Source organism: Lampris incognitus, chromosome 17 (genome assembly GCF_029633865.1).
Source record: "Lampris incognitus isolate fLamInc1 chromosome 17, fLamInc1.hap2, whole genome shotgun sequence".
Lineage (NCBI taxonomy): Eukaryota > Metazoa > Chordata > Actinopteri > Lampriformes > Lampridae > Lampris > Lampris incognitus.
The window spans coordinates 43,028,379-43,046,158 of NC_079227.1; the positions used below are offsets into that span (position 1 = coordinate 43,028,379).

The 17,780-nt window shown below is 51.9% G+C and overlaps 1 protein-coding gene across 1 annotated transcript in view; it reads left to right on the forward strand.

Annotated features, from left to right (window-relative positions):
* Positions 1-17,780, forward strand: part of ryr2a (ryanodine receptor 2a (cardiac)) — a 1,161,183-nt gene that overhangs the window by 112,311 nt on the left and 1,031,092 nt on the right. The window contains 2 exon segments of the mRNA XM_056296806.1: positions 575-739; positions 12,043-12,164. Coding sequence (XP_056152781.1) covers positions 575-739; positions 12,043-12,164 — 287 coding nt within the window.

The following is a 17,780-nucleotide window of genomic DNA, read 5'->3' on the forward strand; positions in this document are numbered from 1 at the left end:
GTGTAGGGCATACATGGATGTACATTAAACATGGTGTAGGTCATACATGGAGAAACGTGGTGTAGGTCATACATGGAGGTACATTAAAAGTAAGCAGATATTGTGTGTGTTTATATGGCAGACACCTCCTTCACACAGGTCGTCTTTGGATTGTGACTAAGTTATGAATGAAACGTGTAGCACTACTAATAGTTGGGGAAGTAATGGTAATGCTGCAGTGTGTTGATGTGTAATGCGCTATCAAGTTTATCTGATATCTGTGAAGGCAGTAGGTCCATATTTTTATCAAAATTTTGAATTTGAGTCTTGATTATAAACATGAATGTTTTGTGTAACTGATAACTGATTTTAGGTATTTCATCTCATCTGTTTCTATGTAGGTTTTTCAGCTTCATGTTTATTCCATGAAAAATTAGAAACTAGGACCTTCAACCTCACCATCAACTGCTGTTGTGTTGGTTAATGTTGTGTTTGAACAAACAGCCCAACTTCATCATACTTCATTTCTAGTTGTCAGAGTTTTTACGACTGGAATCGATGTAAGAATGTTGGACACCCTCTTTCCTATCTTTAGGAGAAGCTGGACACTGGCCCAAAGAAGGAGGTTGATGGGATGGGTGTCCCTGATATCAAGTATGGCGACTCTTTGTGCTACATCCAACACCTGGACACCTGTCTGTGGCTCACATATCAAGCTGTCGATGCCAAGTGTGCCCGCATGGGGGGTGTACAGAGAAAGGTAAAACACTTATTACCATAGAATGTAAGTCAAGAATTGTCTCAACAACAACCATTAAGCTACCTGTGAACGAGGCACTTGGCCCACCTTGAGGGGCTAGTGGTAGAACGACCTATAATAATAATGTAATAATAATAAGTGTACCTCTTTGGCCAATTGGGTGTTAAGTGGCAAGGGTGTGGCCTGCAGTACTGGCAGACAATAAGCAATCAGTGTTCTTTAATTCACTGCTGCTACTTGGAAGCATCAGCTTCCAAGCATCAGGCAAACAAGCCTAGGTTGAACAAAGGCTAGAGTGAACAAAGGCAAGCGTGACTTTTTCAAGCCACGACTTCGTCAAGCACAGACTGCTCTTTTTAGATCCGGTCAGTCATCTGTATTTTGTGTACTTAGTATAGACTATGTGTTTCCTTAGCATTCCTGTCCTTTCCTCTTCCCGGGGCTGGCATAGATGTTGGGTCACTCCTAGGTGTTGTGACCCTACCAATCTCATCTATCCCACTCTCTCCACTCACGTTGAGCAAGTAATGACAGGAGGGCTCTGGAATTGCCAGTCTGCGATACCGAAAGCTGAGTTTATCTCAGGCTACGCATCCTTGCTCTCCCTCAACTTTCTTGCTCTAACTGAGACCTGGATCATGCCAGAAAACACTACCACACCCGCAGCTCTGTCTGATGTGTACTCTTTTTCTCACACTCCCAGAGCTGGGAGGCGAGGTGGTGGTACTGTCCTGCTAATCTCCCTGAAATGGAAATACTCTCTTGTTTCTATTCCACAATTTTCTCCGCCCTCTTTTGAATTTCATGCTGTTACTGTCTCTTATCCAGTCAAACTCACCATCGTGGTTGTATACCTTCCACCAGGCCCCCTTGGTGAGTTTCTGGAGGAGCTTGACACACTTGTCTCGCACTTCCCTGTTGATGACTCTGCACTTATCCTTCTCGGTGACTTCAACATCCACACTAACAAGCTAGATCCTCTTCTCTCTTTCCTCTCCTCCTTTGACCTTCACCTCTCACCCTCACCTCCTACCCACAAGGGCGGCAACCAGCTGAACCTTATCTTTACTAGACACTGTCCTATTTCCAATCTCCCTGTTACTCCCCTCCAGCTCTCTGACCACTATTTCATGTCCTACTCTCTCTCCCTCTCTTCACCCCCCTCAGCCCCTTCCCCTACCCACATGGTTTCCACCTGTAAATGCCTCCGCTCTCTCTCCACCACTGATCTTTCTTGCTCTGTTGCCTCTATCCTCCCTACACCTGAATCTTTCTCTCTCCTACCCCCTGACACTGCTACTGATCTTCTCTCTACCCTCTGCTCTTCTCTGGACAATCTCTGTCCCCTCATCTCCAGGCCTGCATGCCCAACTCCACCTGCCCCTTGGCTGACTGACTCAGTACATACTGACAGATGGAGCCTGAGAGTGGCAGAGTGGAAATGGAGAAAAGGCGAACTCCCAGAGGACCTTCTCAACTTTCAATCTCTTCTTTCCACTTTCTCCTCCTCCCTTTTTGCTGCTAAGGCTGCATTCTATCGCTCTAAAATCCTATCCACTGCCTCTAATCCTAAGAAACTCTTTGAAACCTTCTCTACACTTCTTCAACCCCCACCTCCTCCTCCTACTTCCTCCCTTCTCCCTGATGACTTCGCTAGCTTCTTTGACAAGAAGGTAAACGACATCAGATCCTCCTTTTCTCACCACCCGGTTATTGCTGCTTGTACTATCCCACCCTCTGCACCCTCCCTCACTTCTTCACGTCCCACCCTATCCCACCTCACTCCCCTCTCCCCCGATGAGGTTCTAAACCTCATCACATCCAGTCACCCCACCACATGCTCCCTTGACGCGGTCCCCTCCCCTCTTCTTCAGTCTATAGCACCTGAACTCCTTCCCTATCTAACCCACCTCATCAACACCTCCCTCCAGGCAGGTTGCTTTCCATCTGCCTTCAAAACTGCTAGAGTCACCCTCCTTCCCAAGAAACCATCACTTAACCCCTTTGACGTCAAAAACTACAGACCGGTTTCCCTTCTACCCTTTCTATCCAAAACTTTCGAACATGCTGTCTTTAACCAACTTTCTGTGTACCTCCACCAGAACAACCTTCTGGACCCCAACCAGTCTGGGTTCAAGGTGGGTCACTCGACAGAGACGGCCCTCCTTGCAGTGACAGAATTGCTACACTCTGTGAGAGCAAACTCTCTCTCCTCCGTCCTGATACTCCTTGACCTGTCAGCTGCGTTCGACACAGTGAATCACCAGTTCCTTCTCTCTGCCCTCGAGGAGCTGGGTGTCACAGGCTCTGCACTCTCAAAGTTTTCAACCTACCTGACGGGTCGCTCCTACCAGGTGACAAGGAGGGGATCTGTGTCGGAGCCTCGCAGACTGACTACAGGTGTTCAACAGGGCTCGGTTCTGGGTCCTCTCCTGTTCTCCCTGTACACAACATCCCTGGGTTCTGGTATTCGCTCGGATGACTTCTCTTACCGTTGTTATGCCGATGACACCCAGCTGATCTGGTCCTTTCCTCCCTCTGACACACAAGTAGACACACGCATTGCTGCGTGCTTGACTGACATCTCAGAGTGGATGGCGACACACCACCTGAAGCTCAATCTGGACAAGACAGAGCTGATGTTCCTCCCGGGGAAAGGTTGCCCTTACTGAGACTTGGCCATCACCATTGACAACACCATGGTGACGCCAACTCGGACTGTGAGGAATCTGGGTGTGATCCTGTCGTTTGCTGCAAACGTTGCATCGGTTGCTCGCTGCTGCAGATTTCTCCTCTATAACATCAGGAGGATTTGCCCATTCCTCACCGACGAGACGGCACAGGTGCTCATCCAGGCTCTGGTCATCTCCCGGCTGGACTACGGCAACTCCCTCCATGCTGGTGCCCCGGCAGCGGCCATCAGACCTCTGGAGCTTGTCTGTGAATGTTCTCATTCATCCAGGTCATGGTTATCCAAAGGAGTTGAATCAAGTGCAACTGGACTTGGTCTATATCCGTGAAGACGTTTCGCCTCTCATCCAAGAGGCTTCCTCAGTTCGTGCCTTTCTGACTAGACCAAGCTAGTCTGACTGGCTGGTGATGAGACTCAGATATTTATCCTCTAGGAGTCGTTGTCAGAGCCATAGATGTCCATGGCTCTTTGTGTCCCGATGTTTAGCAATGCCCGTCGCTAACGGAACCATAGGTTTGGTGGCGCTTTTGTGTACCGATGTTATGGCCGCGCCCGTCGTTATCGGAGATATTGATATGCGTGACTCTCCTGTGCTTCGATGTCCAGCCGGGCCCGTCGCCTATCTCCCACTTACAATGCCGTCCTTTCATCTCTACCCAGGAGACTCAATAAGCCTAGCCTCCAAGAACAACAGTCGGTAACTAACGGCTCCAACAACTCTCATGATCATTGAACAATAAAGTCGAAACTAACACCCCCAACGACCGTCGCTGCTAAACAAATGCAAATCAATAGCTCCGATGGCGACGGGCCCGGCTGGACATCGAAGCACAGGAGAGCCACGCATATCAATAGCTCCGATAAAGACGGGCACGGCCATAATATCGATACACAAAAGAGCCACTCATATCTATGGCTCTGTTAATGACGGGCGTTGTTAAACATCGGGACACAATAGCTCTGACAACGACTCCTAGAGGATAAATATCTGAGTCTCATCACCAGCCAGTCAGATTAGCTTGGTCTAGTCAGAAAGGCACGAACTGAGGAAGCCTCTTGGATGAGAGGCGAAACGTCTTCACGGATATATACCAAGTCCAGTTGCACTTGATTCAACTCCTTTGGATAACTCTGGAGCTTGTTCAGAAAGCTGCAGCTCGTCTGGTGTTCAACTGCTCTAAGTTCTCCCACACAACTCCCCTTTTTATGTCCCTACACTGGCTCCCAGTAGCTGATCGCATCCAGTTTAAGACTCTGGTGCTCGCCAACAGGGCAGTGAAAGGAACAGTTCCTTCCTATCTCCAGGCCATGGTCAAGCCCTACACCCCCGCCCAACCAATTCGCTCTGCTGCCTCGAGACGCCTGGTTGCCCCGTCGCTCAGAGGCCCTTGCTGCCGATCGACCCGGTCATGGCTCTTTCTGTCCTGGCCCCACAGTGGTGGAATGAACTCCTCACTGATGTCAGGACAGCGGAGTCGCTGCCCATCTTTAGGCGCAGGATGAAAACTCACCTCATCAAGAACTACTACCATGTTACTTGTTCTTAGCACTTATTGTATTCACTCATTTAAAAAAAAACTCTTTCTTGCACTTTTACTTTAGCACTGGTTTTGCTCTTAGATGCTTGTTTAGATGCACTTATGACCTCTGATGACTAGTAGTTCTCCTGATTTCCTACGTTAAATGCATTCATTGTAAGTCGCTTTGGATAAAAGCGTCGGCTAAATGACTGTAATGTGTTACGGTTTGTGGAAGACCCCAAGCGCACGACACCAGACAGAGATGGGGTTAGCCGAAAACTGGCGTACTTTATTCAAACATAGGAAGGCAATGAGCGACAAGGAAAAAACGGAAAGTCCAAGGGGGAAAAAAACTCGCGGGTAATCCAAACGGGAACAAGGCAGGATACTTCCATGGGGAAATCTTGCAAGGGAAAAACATGAACCAAGGGCTGGGATGAGTTCGTAGAGAAAAGGACTGTGAGAGGAGAGTCGCCGCTACTGCGGGGAGGTTACAACACGAACTGACATCGGGCACGTGGGAGGCCACCAAACTTAAGCCTAGCCCTGATGACTAAGCCCGGCCCTGACGAGCCGATTGGCTGCCGGCGTGGGGTGGGCGGGCCACGGCGCGGGGTGGGCAAGCCATAACAGTACCCCCCCTTCCACGGGAGCCACCAGGCGACTTGCCCGGCTTGTCGGAATGGGAATGATGGAACTCAGTGAGCAGCCCAGGGTCCAGGATGAGCTGGCGGGAGACCCAGCTACGTTCCTCCGGACCGTAGCCCTTCCAGTCCACCAAATACTGGAACCCCCGTCCTCGGCGCCGGACGTTCAGCAGCCGGCAGACCTTCCACTGGGTGTGCCCATCCACGATCTCAGGGGGAGGCGGAGCCGGGGCAGGAGGCATCAGAGGACTGTGGGAGACAGGCTTAACCCGAGACACATGAAACACGGGATGGGTCTTCAAGGAAGCTGGAACCTTAAGACTCACCGCCGCGGGGCTGAGAACCTTCCTGATCTCAAAGGGGCCGACAAACCGGGGGTTCAGCTTCTTTGCGGTGGACTGAAGCGGGAGATCCTTCGAGGACAGCCACACCCTTTGGCCTGGTTGGTACGTAGGTGCTGGGGACCAGCGTCGGTTGGCTCCCCGACTGGCGCGCTCAGCTGCCCGGAGCAGAGCGGCTCTGGTCACTTCCCAGATGCGATGACACCGGTTCAGATGGGCCTGCACGGAGGGAACTGCCACTTCCGACTCCTGCGCAGCAAAGAGAGGCGGCTGGTAGCCCAGGGACATCTCAAAAGGTGAGAGGCCGGTGGCAGAGCTGACCAGGGAGTTGATGGCATACTCGACCCAGGGGAGGAACTGGCTCCAGGAGCTGGGCTTCTTGGCGGCCACGCACCGGAGGGCAGTCTCCACGCTCTGGTTCATCCTCTCTGTCTGTCCGTTAGTCTGTGGGTGATATGCAGAGGAGAGACTAACAGAGGCACCCAACCCCTTACAAAAGGCCCGCCATACCTGGGAGACAAACTGGGGCCCTCGGTCCGAGACGACGTCCAGGGGAAGGCCGTGGAGACGGAACACGTGGCTCGTCAGGAGGTCCACCGTCTCAGAAGCCGATGGGAGTCTGGGGAGGGCCACCAGGTGCACTCCCTTACTGAAGCGGTCCACCACTGTCAGGATCACAGTGTTACCCTGGGAGGGCAGCAGTCCGGAGACAAAATCCAACGCCACATGGGACCAGGGCCGGCTTGGAGTTGGGAGGGGCTGCAGCAGACCCGCGGGTGCCTGGTGAGAGGCCTTGCTGCGAGCACAGACGGAGCAGGCCCCTACGAAGTCCCTGACGTCGTTCCTCATGGTGGGCCACCAGAAACGCCGAGCCAGAAAGGTGAAGGTGCGGTGGACACCCGGATGGCAAGCAAACTGACTGGCATGGCCCCACTGGAGACTGCGTCCGGGACGAATAGGCGGCGTGGAGGGACGTGGCTCGGGGCGGGATGGGAGCGCAACGCCTGCCTGACCACGGTCTCGATGCCCCAGGTAAGCACGCCAACCACCCTGGCCTCAGGAAGGATGGGAGCTGGCTCCCTCCTCGGGTGTTGTCGGGACAGGGAGTCTGCCTTCGTGTTGCGAGACCCGGGGCGATAAGTCAGCGTGAAGTCAAACCGACTGAGGAAGCTGGCCCACCGTGCCTGCCGACCATTGAGGCGCTTGGTTGCCCGGATGAACGTCAAGTTCTTATGATCCGTCCAGATGGTGAACGGCTGTTCCGCCCCCTCCAGCCAATGGCGCCACTCCTCCAGAGCAGCCACCACTGCCAGCAGCTCCCGGTTCCCGACATCGTAGTTCTCCTCGCCGGGGAGGAACCGGCGAGAGAAGGCGCATGGGTGGACCTTCTGGTCAGACGCTGACTGCTGGGAGAGGACAGCCCCCAACCCGGTGTCCGAAGCGTCCACCTCTACGATGAACTGCCTCTTGGGGTCGGGGTGGAGCAGGACCGGGGCGCTGGTGAACCTCTCCTCGAGGGACTGGAACGCAGAGTGGGCAGCCGGGGACCAGATGAACGGCTGGGAGGGGGAGGTCAGCCTGGTGAGAGGTTCTGCCATGCAGCTGTAGTTCCAGATGAAGCTCCGATAGAAGTTCGCAAACCCGAGGAAGCTCTGTAATTCCTTCCGTGATGTGGGATCGGGCCATTCCACCACAGCCTGGATCTTGCGGGGGTCGGCCCGGGTCTGTCCCCTCTCAACGACGAAGCCCAGGTAGTCAATGGAAGGGGAATGGAACCGGCACTTCTCTGCCTTGACGAAGAGCCGGTTCCGGAGGAGACGTTCGAGTACCCGGCGGACATGCTGGACATGTTCCTCAAGGGTCCTGGAGAAGATGAGGATGTCATCGAGGTAGACCACCACAAACTCGTCGAGCATGTTGCGGAGAATGTCATTCATGAGAGCCTGGAATACCGCCGGGGCGTTGGTGAGGCCGAACGGCATGACCAGGTACTCATAATGACCCCGGGGCGTCTTAAAGGCTGTCTTCCACTCGTCCCCCTTCCGGATCCGGACCAGATGATAGGCACACTGGAGGTCCAGCTTAGTGAAGACTGTAGCCTGGGTGAGGGGCTCAAGGGTGGAACTCATGAGAGGAAGGGGGTACTTGTTCTTGATGGTTATCTCATTGAGTTGGCGATAGTCAATGCAGGGTCGGAGGCCCCCGTCCTTCTTCTTCACGAAAAAGAATCCAGCTGCCACCTGGGAGGACGAGGGCCGAATGAGCCCCGCTGCCAAGGACTCGTAGATGTACTGTCCATCGCAGCCTTCTCGGGGATGGTCAGACTGTACAGATGACTGCTGGGAAGGGGTGCCCCAGAGTGGAGGTCAATAGCACAGTCATAAGGTCGATGAGGAGGAAGAGATTGGGCCCGGGTCTTGCTGAAAACCTCACCTAACTCATGGTACTCAGGGGGAACAGAGAAGAGGTCGGGAGGCGGGGTACTAGGGGCACGTCGGGGGGATGGGGCGGGAGCAGCCTGGAGACATTGGGCATGACAGGAGGAGCTCCACTCCATGATGGTACCGGAGGCCCAGGCGATGTGTGGCTCATGCTGCATGAACCAGGGGCGCCCTAGGATCACAGGGACTAACGGGGACTGGATGATGCAGAACCGAAGTCTCTCCACATGGTTACCTGCTATGGTGAGAGAGACAGGGTGGGTGCGTTGGGTGACGCTGGCCAGGCAGCGCTCGTCCAGCGCGAAGGCCTCCATGGGCTTCTCCAGCGTCTCTAGCGGGATGTTAGCCTGGGCCGCAAACTCCGAGTCCAGGAAACACTCATCAGCCCCCGAGTCGAGGAGTGAACCCACCGTGAGCTGCTGGTCAGCCCAGGCCAGGGTAATGCTAACTAGATGGTTCTGTGGGGCAGGACGACGGGAACAGGAAAGTCGGCTCACTAGGATCTCCCGGGGCCCCAGTGAGCCTAGTCTTTTGGCCGAGTGGGGCAGCTGCTGATCAGATGTCCCTTCTGGCCACAGTAGAGGCGTTGACCCGCCTTGAACCGGGCCTCCCGTTCGGCCGGACTAAGGCGCGTGCGCCCCAGCTGCATAGGTTCCTCCCCCGTCGTGGTCGGGCGCGGGGGTAGAAACGGCCACAGGGAAAGTGGGGCAAACAGGAGTAGGGATCATGTTAGGAGTGCTGGACGACTGGGGAATGGAGGGGGATCCACGCAGGGCTCGCTCGAGCCTCCTCTCCCGGAGGCGTCCGTCGACGCGGATGGCGAGCTTGAACAGGTCCTCGAGGGAGGTGGGCTCCTCCCGGGTGGCTAGCTGGTCCTTGACAGCCTCGCTGAGACCTCTCCGGAAGGTGACCCGAAGTGACCGGTCGTTCCAGCCGCTCTCAGCTGCGGCCAGCCTGAACTCCACTGAGTAGTCTGTGACACTGCCACTGCCCTGCTGGATACTGCTCAGCCGAGCACCAGGGTCCTGGCCATCGACTGGATGGTGGAAAACCTTCCGTAGTTCCGCCTCAAAGGCCTCGTAGGTGAGGCAGAAACTGGCCTTCATGGACCAAGAAGCAGTGGCCCACTGAGCTGCTCGGCCTGTGAGCAGGTTGGTCACGTAAGCGACCCGGGCAGCATCAGACGTGAACATGCTGGGTTGGTGCAGGAAGACCAGCTCACACTGCATGATGAACGTGGCACAGGTCTCAAAGTCGCCATCAAACGGTCGTGGGCTGGAGAGGCAGGGCTCCCGGGGAACTGGGTTGAGCCCCACAGGGTTAACCGGGGCCGCGGGCCCAGGGGGCGGGTTACCCACGACTCCAGGGGCAGGCTGGCCCGGCGGCTGGATAGTGAGAGCCGCCGTGATGGTTTGCAACTGCCGCAGGATCTCTGCTTGTTGGCTCGCCAACGCCGCCTGCTGCCTCGATAGGTTACCCACACAGGCCTGGAGGGGCGGGACCCAAGTCTGAAGATTTCTCACCGTGGCGGAGGCCGCCTCTAGCTGCTGGGTGTGGGAGTTAGTCAGGCGGATCTGTTCGATGAGGGCCGCTCGAAGCGGGCTGGCCGGTACGCTCTCCGTGTTGGATGGGGTCGTCATGGTCAGTTCGTACTGTTACGGTTTGTGGAAGACCCCAAGTGCACGACACCAGACAGAGATGGGGTTAGCCGAAAACTGGCGTACTTTATTCAAACATAGGAAGGCAATGAGCGACAAGGAAAAGACGGAAAGTCCAAGGGGGAAAAACTCGCGGGTAATCCAAACGGGAACACGGCAGGATACTTCCACGGGGAAACCTTGCAAGGGAAAAACATGAACCAAGGGCTGGGATGAGTTCGTAGAGAAAAGGACCGTGAGGGGAGAGTGGCCGGTACTGCGAGGAGGTTACAACACGAACTGACAAAGGGCACGTGGGAGGCCACCAAACTTAAGCCCAGCCCTGATGACTAAGCCTGGCCCTGACGAGCCGATTGGCTGCCGGCGTGGGGTGGGCGAGCCATGGCGCGGGTGGGCGAGCCATAACATAATGTAATGTAATAATAATAGGTCGTTCTACCACTAGCCCCTCAAGATGGGCCAAGTGCCTCGTTCACAGGTAGCTTAATGGTTGTCGTTGAGAGAGGGGAGACAATTATTATTTTTTATTATTATTAGTATTATTATTATTATTATTGTGATGATTATTGTGATTATTATTATTATTATGATGATGATGACGATGATTATTAGTATGTTTATGATTATTATTGCGATTATGATGATGATGATTATTGTTATTACCACTGCAGATAGTGGCCATTGAAGTGATGAGTGTTTTGAAAGTGTTGTGTTGCAGGGGGGTAAGGTTGTGGTGCCCTTTACTTTCTGTTTAAGCTGATGATAACATTACAGTATACAAATCATACTTATTATAAATCAAAATACTTTACCCTTACAGTGCGGATGTTTTGTCTCCCCCTGCTGGCAGGGAGAGTGGTTACTTCTTTCAGCACTCTCAACGACAAGCTTCACCAATGGTTTGTCCGTGTTTGTCCTCGTCGTCTTTGTTTTTTTGTTTTTTTAATCCATCCTCTGAATGCCGGTTATCTTTGTTTTCCTTTGGAGCAACAGAAACCTTTCTTGGACACGTCTTAGTTTTTTTCTATCAGATCTCAAGACCAAACGTTCTCTGGCAGAAAGACCTGACGGCAGGCAGCCAGTCAGGCACGCAGACGCTTCAGTCACACGCAGATTCATTTCTGGCAAAGTAATCGTTGCTTTTTTTGGGGGGGGGGGATTTTCCTCCCTTTTTTCTCCCCAATTGCACCCAGCCAATCACCTCACTCTTCCGACCCGTCCCGGCCACTGCCCCACCCCCTCTGCTGATCCGGGGAGGGCTGCAAACTACTACATGCCTCATGTGGAGTCACCTGCCGCTTCTTTTAACCTGACAGTGAGGAGTTTCACCAGGGGGATGTAGCACGTGGGAGGATCACGCTATTCCCCCCAGTCCCCCCCCCGAACAGGTGCCCCGACTGACCAGAGGAGGCGCTAGTGCAGCGACCAGTACACATACCCACATCCGGCTTCCCACCTGCAGACACGGCCAGTTGTGTCTGTAGGGGCACCCGACCAAGCCGAAGGTAACACGAGGATTCGAACCAGCGATCTCCATGTTGGTAGTCAACAGAATAGACCACCACGTCACCACCCGGACGCCTCCAAAGCAATCATTGGTGGTCAACATAAAACGCATGACTATGCATGACTTCCGGTGCAGCAGCGTGGGAATGCAGCATGAGAGTGTTGCCCAGACACCAGATGTAAATGTTCAGTAGCACAGTGTGATGTACAGAGATGTACCTGGCAGCATTCAGCCCCCCCCCCCGCCTTAACTTAGCTTGTTTGTTAAAATATGTTTCCCAAATAAACAAGTTTGTACTTTTTTATGTTCAAATTGATTTTACAAATTACTGTATATCCACTACGGGAACCAGTAATTACACAGTAGCTGGTTCAACATCTGTAGCGATGTCTGCTGCTGTCCATGACAGCAACACAACATGCCACTCAGCCGGAGAAGTTCTCAGCACTTCTGGATGATGTTATCTCAGTGCCAAACCCAGTGCGTATGTGTTCCAGGCTATCATGCACCACGAGGGCCACATGGACGATGGGCTGACTTTGTCTCGGTCACAGCATGAGGAGAGTCGCACGGCCCGAGTGATCCGCAGCACCGTCCTCCTCTTCAACCGCTTCATCAGGTGGCTCAGCACACACACAAACACACAATGTAGAACATGGTGTGACACGGTCACGAGGATGCTGCAGCCATGATCACATGCGTTCTTACAGTCGTCAGGTTACGTTTAGCTTAATAATAATAATAATAATAATAATAATAAATCAATCTTATATAGCGCTTTTCTAGTACTCAAAGTCGCTTTGCAATAAATGGAGTGAGACAAGACGACAGATGAACACAACACAGACATACAGGGGTGGAAGGGAAGGGGGGCAGACATACAAGGGTGGATGGGAAGGGGGGCAGACATACAGGGGTGGATGGGAAGGGGGGCAGACATACAGGGGTGGATGGGAAGGGGGGCAGACATACAGGGGTGGATGGGAAGGAGGCTACGAGAGGGAGAAGCGGCAGCCGCACACGACGCCAGCAGTACTCTCCCACTTGGACAGATATAAAGGGAAAGAAAAACAAACATCATAAATCACATAAATCACAGGTGCAGGTCAAGCGCTCTGTCCCCAGCCTGCCCCAGACCAGGGGTGGATGAGCGGGCGGGGGGGCACGAGAAGGCAAGGGAGAAAAGGTGTGTGTTGAGACGGGATTGGAAGAGTGGGAGGGGTTCCTAGTCTCTAATGATTTGGGGAAGTGAGTTCCAGAGCCTGGGAGCTGCTCTGGAGAAGGCTCGGTCACCAAAGCCGCAGAGGTTGGACCTGAGGTAGCTTAGGGGCGACAGGCCTCATTTAGCAAGGTGCTTCTGAACAAATGTTGTGTAAATCCTCTGTATATGTGGTACGTGGGATTTATTAGATTTTTCGGGAATGCAGCTGGTTTGGATGTTGGACAGAAGTTTCTGGAAAACTGACACCATGCATAAGGTCTGTCAGCTCCACAGTTCCAGCACCTTTTACTTTTATTTAAGTGAAAAGTGATCATAGAAAAGTCGTATTTGACAGAAATGTATTGTGTAATCAGGCCCTATTGAAACCCAGAAAGATTAATAACAGGTTAAAAAGTTTTGAGTGCTATTTAAGCAAGATAAAAATGCTGGGATTATTAATTGAAAGCCCAGTTGCTCACATGTCTGTGAATGTTCTCATTCATCCAGGTCATGGAGAGGCGAAACGTTTTCACAGATATATACCAAGTCCAGTTGCACTTGATTCAACTCCTTTGGACAGTTGCTCACATGTTCAGTATTGCTCACCTGTTTAATATCAGGCAGCACGGTGACGCAGTGGTTAGCACAGTCGCCTCACACCAAGAAGGTCCTGGGTTCAAGTCCCGGGGTAGTCCTTGGGGGTCGTCCCGGGTCATCCTCTGTGTGGCGTTTGCATGTTCTCCCCATGTCTGCGTGGGTTTCCTCCAGGGGCTCCAGTTTCCTCCCACAGTCCAAAGACATGTAGGTCAGATGAATCACCGTACTAAATTGTCCCTAGGTGTGAATGTGTGTGTGTGTGTGTGGGCCTTGTGATGGCCTAGCACCCTGTCCAGGGCGTCTCCTCGCCTGCTGCCCAGTGACTGCTGGGATAGACTCCAGCATCCCCGTGACCCTGAGAGCAGGATAAGCGGTTCAGATAATGGATGGATGGATGTTTAATACCAAATGAGGAAAAAGACCATTTAATGGAACCAAATCCTGCCAAGTTAGAGCATGCAAGTTAGGGCATGCACGTTAGGGCATGAACGTTAGAGCATGCAAGTTAGGGCATGCAAGTTAGGACATGCACGTTAGAGCATGCAAGTTAGGGCATGCAAGTTAGAGCATCCAAGTTAGGACATGCACGTTAGAGCATGCAAGTTAGGGCATGCAAGTTAGAGCATCCAAGTTAGGACATGCACGTTAGAGCATGCAAGTTAGGGCATGCAAGTTAGGACATGCACGGCAGGGCATGCAAGTTAGAGCATGCAAGTTAGGGCATGCACATTAGAGCATGCACGTTATGGCATGCAAGTTAGGACATGCACGTTAGAGCATGCAAGTTAGGGCATGCAAGTTAGGACATGCACGGTAGGGCATGCAAGTTAGAGCATGCAAGTTAGGGCATGCACATTAGAGCATGCACGTTATGGCATGCAAGTTAGGGCATGCACATTACAGCATGCACGTTAGAGCATGCAATGGCTGAGCTTGCATTGCGTAGAGGATTTAGCTGGGGCATTGTGGTAAACCTGTACTTTCATGACAGTGCAGATTTTATTTATGTGTTTACGAATGAATTAACTGGTTTAGTGTCTGTAGAGCCTTACTATTAACTCACTAGTAATGCACCTTCATGAGTGGCAAACCAGACCAATGTTTGGGGCCCCCAAAAATAATTTGGGAAAAGGGGCCCCCATGGCCATTCATATTGGCATATTTTGCAATGACAACTATAAACCCCCTTAAAGCTCCCATAAAGGCCCTATAAAGTGCACTGCCGCTGCCTCAGACCCTTGCTAGGTGCTCCCTGATCGGAGCAGTGGGAGGATCAGGGGATAACGGGGCTTGCCTGCGGTCCTCTGCAGAGGACAAAACTGCTTTTGCCACAAGGATTTCTAACTCACCACTACTCGCGCAATTTTGCACAAATGTACACCTGAAAAATTATGGTTTTTGAGACATGAGAAGGGAGTTCAGGGGTTGTGCGTCCTGTAGACTAACAGTACACGACCATATATGGTGCACTCTCATGCAGTAAATATTTTTCACAGTTTTTACACTGATGTAACTTCTCCAATCCCACCCAGTTGGGAAACATGACACATCAGAATGTTTGCTGACACCGCCATGTCTACGAGCATTAGTTTGAAGGGTGTGCACCCATCGAAGACGCACTGACACAGACAGAGGGAACCATTCTGTTCAAAACACACAAACGATTCACTTGAGGCCTGTGTGCATGTGGAACTTGGATTAATTCAGATAGAGAGCCCTGTAATGGCCTGGCGGCCTGCCCAGGGTGTCTGCCCGCCTGCTGCCCAGTGACTGCTGGGATAGGCTCCAGCATCCCCGCAAACCTGAGAGCAGGATAAGCGTTTGAAAATGAATAGATGGATGGATGGGTGGGAGAGAGAGAGCGAGAGAGTGAGAGACAGACGGACAGAGACCGATTTTACATGGCTGTAATGTCTTCGAATCTCCTTTTTAACTGAAATTATTTTCAATTTTCAAAACACACACACACAACTACATCCGCAACCCACTCCCCATCAAGTCTCCCACAGACATCCCCCACCACACTCCCAGTCCACCTGGTATACCACCCGAAATAACATGAATGAAATGAAAGAGATGCCTCCATGCTGTTTCTGAGCACATCTTTAACAGGGGTGGTTTGAGTTACAGCCGGGCGGTAGGTGTGGTTTTATGATTTCATAGCTATTGGCTACTGAAAGTCAGGGCGGTCGTGTGGGTGTGGCTGGGTGGGCTAAACACTGGGGCTAAGCCGCTTGCCGCTTGCCGTAGAATAACGAGAACTTCACCGGCACAGCCCCCTTCCGGCTCTGTCGTCACGTTACAACAAAACAAAACAAAACAAAACAAAAGGCGAGGACAAGACCACCGACAGCTGCTTTGAGGTTGAGGACGTGGACGTGGAAGACGGTTCCTCTTTCTCAGTGGAACTTGACGACTCGCCTCACGAATATGTTGCTCAGCCAAAACAGCCGTATTCCTCCCACACTTCCATGTAGGTTCGTAAAAGAGTCCCGTGTGAAGTGGAGACTGCACACTTTCCCGTTTTTGGGGAGATCCGCGGCTCGTAAGCCGATAGCTTCAAGCCACAGACTCAACGTTTCGGGATCTTTCGGCAGGTTAAAGATGCTATAGCTCGGGCATCCAGCGACCATGCAATTGACCTTTCGCCAAGTACCGCCCCAGAAGGGTGCTTGTCCAATCCTACCTTAGCAACGGTTTCTATGTGAGGGAGGTCCGTCAAGCTTTCAAACACACAGCAAAATGCTGAAACGGTGTGCCTATGGGATCTGCAGATCAGATACTAGATATGTGAAAAGTTTGGAGGGGTTTAATTTTCTTTCCCTTCCCGAAACCCAGAACGCAAGAAGCGCAATGTGGGCAATAGATTTGGCCGTATAGCAGACCCCATGGCCAGCTTGATCCACCCAAAACCACCAAAAATACCTGTCTGCTCCAAGCTAAGCTTGCTACTAGCTATTATTGATAGCTAATACAGCTAACGTATTATTACTGTTACTTTTACCCACACAATGCGCTAATTTCTTCCTTCATGTTTTGGTGTTTTCCGGCTACTTCCTGGATAGTTCTGAAATGCTTGACAGGCATAGCAACAGTAACTAAGGGGGGCGGGACTTTGAGAAAGGTCAATTGAAAGGCATTGTGTGCTAGACCTATGCCACGGCGGTGCACTGTAACCTGCCGAATAATATGCTCGATGATACAAGTAACTGATAGATAGATACATAGATAGATAGATATCAGTTACTTGTATTAAGTAACTGATAGATAGTTACTCGACACAAGTAACTGATAGGTAGATAGTATAGGTGATAGGTAGATTGGTAGATGGATGGATAGCAATACAGCTATCAAGATCAATAATAAAGTCTCAGCAAAACCAACTTCAACTCGAACTAGCAAGGGAGCTGGGGGGGGGGGTAGGATGCATCTCCGCTTTTAGAGCGTCCCGCTACGGACACGCCCTCTATGCTAAGGAGAATTCTTGACGCGGCAAGTTACCACATTTTCGCCAACTGGAAATCAGTTACTCGGCCGCCAATATCTCTTGTCTGGGCATAAATGTGATTTTAGGGCTACCATTTGTCTCATCGATCACATCCACACTCCTTACATCGATTAACAACAGGACAAGTCGGATTTTGATGCAAGTGTCTCTTTAAACCACAACAAAGGCTAGCAAAGTTAACAAGTAACACGTATAAATTAAATGAACAATGTAGCAGACTATATGGGCACAATTCACCATAATCGGTTGGCGTTCTGTGTTAGGTAGACACGGGCCCTTTAACAAAGGGTTTCCGGGTTGACAGGGTGGAGTTAGGATGAGGATTGTTGGAGCAGCGGCATGATTTTGTGCGGAAGAATAAATGACACGCGTTCGTGTAGTCAATGACAAATTGTCCGTCTCTACTTTCCTGCAATTTCCACTTTGGTGACCCCGACATGATGGCGGTGTTGGCTAAAGCAGCTGAGAAGGCAGCTGTCACAGAAACAATTGGATGAAGAGGAAGTTGGGCTTGCGCTCTCCCAGGAGATCAAGCATCCTGTCCATAAGTTCAGACGGCTTACTGTCACCGAGACCTTGTAGAGAGAAAAGCCGGCTGGCCCGCTCAGCGTCAGAAAGTTCAAAAGCTTTCAACACGTGAGCCTTGAGTGTCTCGTATTTATCCTGCTGTGGAGGATTTCTGAGGAGGCTCACCACTCTGGTCGCTGTTGAACTGCCGAGAGCCGACACCACATAATAGTATTTTGTGGCGTCCGCGGTGATTTCCCGCTGCAATGCAGACTGCGCTTCTGTCTGGGCGAACCAAGCCGAGGCAGACGACTCCCAGAACTCTGGCAGCTTGAGAGAAACCGTATTAGTCGTCATGTTCATAAAGAGTTGTCTCTGGAAACATCCAGGGTCCACGGTTGGCATTGTGGCAGATGAAACGT